The sequence below is a fragment of the Buceros rhinoceros genome, unplaced genomic scaffold, assembly GCF_000710305.1.
Source record: "Buceros rhinoceros silvestris isolate BGI_N320 unplaced genomic scaffold, ASM71030v1 scaffold5304, whole genome shotgun sequence".
In the NCBI taxonomy this organism is placed as follows: Eukaryota; Metazoa; Chordata; class Aves; order Bucerotiformes; family Bucerotidae; genus Buceros; species Buceros rhinoceros.
The window spans coordinates 85,334-87,497 of NW_010406362.1; the positions used below are offsets into that span (position 1 = coordinate 85,334).

The window sequence follows — 2,164 nt, forward strand, 5'->3', positions numbered from 1 at the left end:
GAGCACAGCAAGTCATCCTGAAACTTGGGTACACAAAGTATTTTATGAAGAGATTCTGTGAAATCAGAAGCCACCCACATGTGTTTATTTCTGTTTAATAGAATGTCATAATCCATTCTGGCAAGTTCAAATTTAAAATATGTTAAGTCAGGTAAGATATAACCTGGGAAAATAACCAAAGCTGAAATGACAGGGAAAACAAAGTGGCAGCTACCATTCATTAACTTTCATAGCCACCATAAAATTTAGCTTGGGGGCAAAGAATCATAGAACCATAGAACCAAATAGAAAGAAAACTTCAATCATTCTCAGTCTATAATGACTTCAGTCTTTATTCTGAAAACCACTAACTTCTTAAAGGAGATTCTTTAGATTTGAGAAGTCCTCTAGACTCTCCAAAGTGACAGCATAACTTGAACTTTTTCTGTTAAAGGTTCCCCCTCCGCGCCCCCCCCCCCCATATTTTTGCAGAGACATGGCAGAATTACCATAAACTGCCTTGCAACATTTGAACAGGAAGTCCCCAGGGAAAAAAAAAAAAAAACAAGAAACCTACAGAATTTATTAAGTTTGTCTACCATTTTCAAGAAAGCCTGAAACCTCATGAAAGCAGAAATTCCCTAATCTTTTTCAGACATCTAAAATAGTTATGACAAGAAGTAAAGAATCCTTAGGATTTCCTCTTCCTAGATACATACTGCATTTTCCTTATGGTAGGTTTGGAAATACTTCTAAAATACTGACATGTCCTTTCAAAAATACAGAGTGATTGCACTATATAAAATCAGATATCACAAGATAAAACTATTTAACAGTTGACAAAGACAAAATAAGAATTCTACATACTACAGTTCCTTTACTTTGTACAGAACTTACCTTGTAGACTGCAAACCATTTCTAAAAGCACAGGGGTAAGAGTCTGATTATATTCATGGAAAATATCAATGAAAAGAACTTCTGTGCATGGCTGAAAAATTAAAAGATCTGTTTCAGAATCTATCAAAATAAAGACAATTATAATACATTTCATGCTAAAATTTTAAGTGTTAAATACCTTGCACCAAAGTCATAATTTAAAATGCAATACACTGTAGCAAAATTATATGAATTAGTTTTATTCCTACTATACTGTATGTTTAACTCTAGCAAGAATTTGATGGCTGTATCTTTACTGGCCAGTTCTGTGGTAGAGCAATGGATCTATGGAGTGAAATAGCTGGTGCTGAGGAGCCAGAAACCACACTGATGGTATGTCATGGTTTACTTCTGGATTAGCTCTAGCTGAGTCATCTAGACTGAATATCCATTTGCACATGGTACACAGCAAGTGCACAGGGTTGGGGTTTTTAGTTTTAAGATGAAAGTAATCAAGCAAATAAACTTCGAGATCTCTCTTCAAAACAAACCACAGCAGTAATAATTGGGAGATACACTACAACAGCATACTTCTGTTCTAAACTAAAATGCTGATATAGATGCATCTGAAAACTTCTTAATTTATTGTGTCTGCTAACAAAGTCATAAGCGATAACATCAGTTACCAGTTAAAGTCTCTTTTAACTAGTTTAATCACCAGCAGATACTCCACAATACAAATGGTGAAGTCAATGCCTTTTCAGTTCCTCCTGAAATATGAAGTGCATAGTTCAGTGTATTTCAGGATGTTTGAACATTGAAAAAGGAATAAAGTTAATTTATACTAATTCTAATGGAATTTAACTAAAGATTTTTCTGAAAAGCATATTTCTACCAAATACCGTCTCTCTTGGTTAGAGGACTATCCAGAAATTTGAATGGTTTTCTTTCCTACTGAAACACTTACTCTGAGACTGTACTTCCAAGAATCTCCTCCCGTCTCTTCTACAGCTATTATTTCACAAAAAAAAAAAAAAGCATTATTTCAACTACAGTCCAAATAAAGTTCAGTATTTAGGTATGTGAGTATCACAGACTATTGAGAAACTATGAAAACAATATCTACAGGGAATAATTGGCCATGTAACAAGACTGCAGAAAATAAAACAGCCAATATTACAGGAATCAATTTATAAAGGCAATGTGGATATGAAACTCTTATACCAATATCTAAATAAACTGCAACAACTGTACAAAATGTTTCTTACTGAAGCCTTCCGGGTCCTCCTCCCACATGGTTAATTCTTCC

At 34.2% G+C, this 2,164-nt stretch overlaps 1 protein-coding gene across 1 annotated transcript in view; it reads right to left on the reverse strand.

The window, feature by feature from the left end:
* IPO11 (importin 11) overlaps nt 1–2,164 on the reverse strand; it is a 77,216-nt gene that overhangs the window by 52,140 nt on the left and 22,912 nt on the right. The window contains exons 11-13 of the mRNA XM_010134049.1: nt 2,124–2,159; nt 1,823–1,866; nt 877–967 (exon numbers count right to left, since the gene is read on the reverse strand). Of these exons, the coding sequence (XP_010132351.1) occupies nt 877–967; nt 1,823–1,866; nt 2,124–2,159 (171 nt within the window). The remainder of the gene's footprint in view (nt 1–876; nt 968–1,822; nt 1,867–2,123; nt 2,160–2,164) is intronic.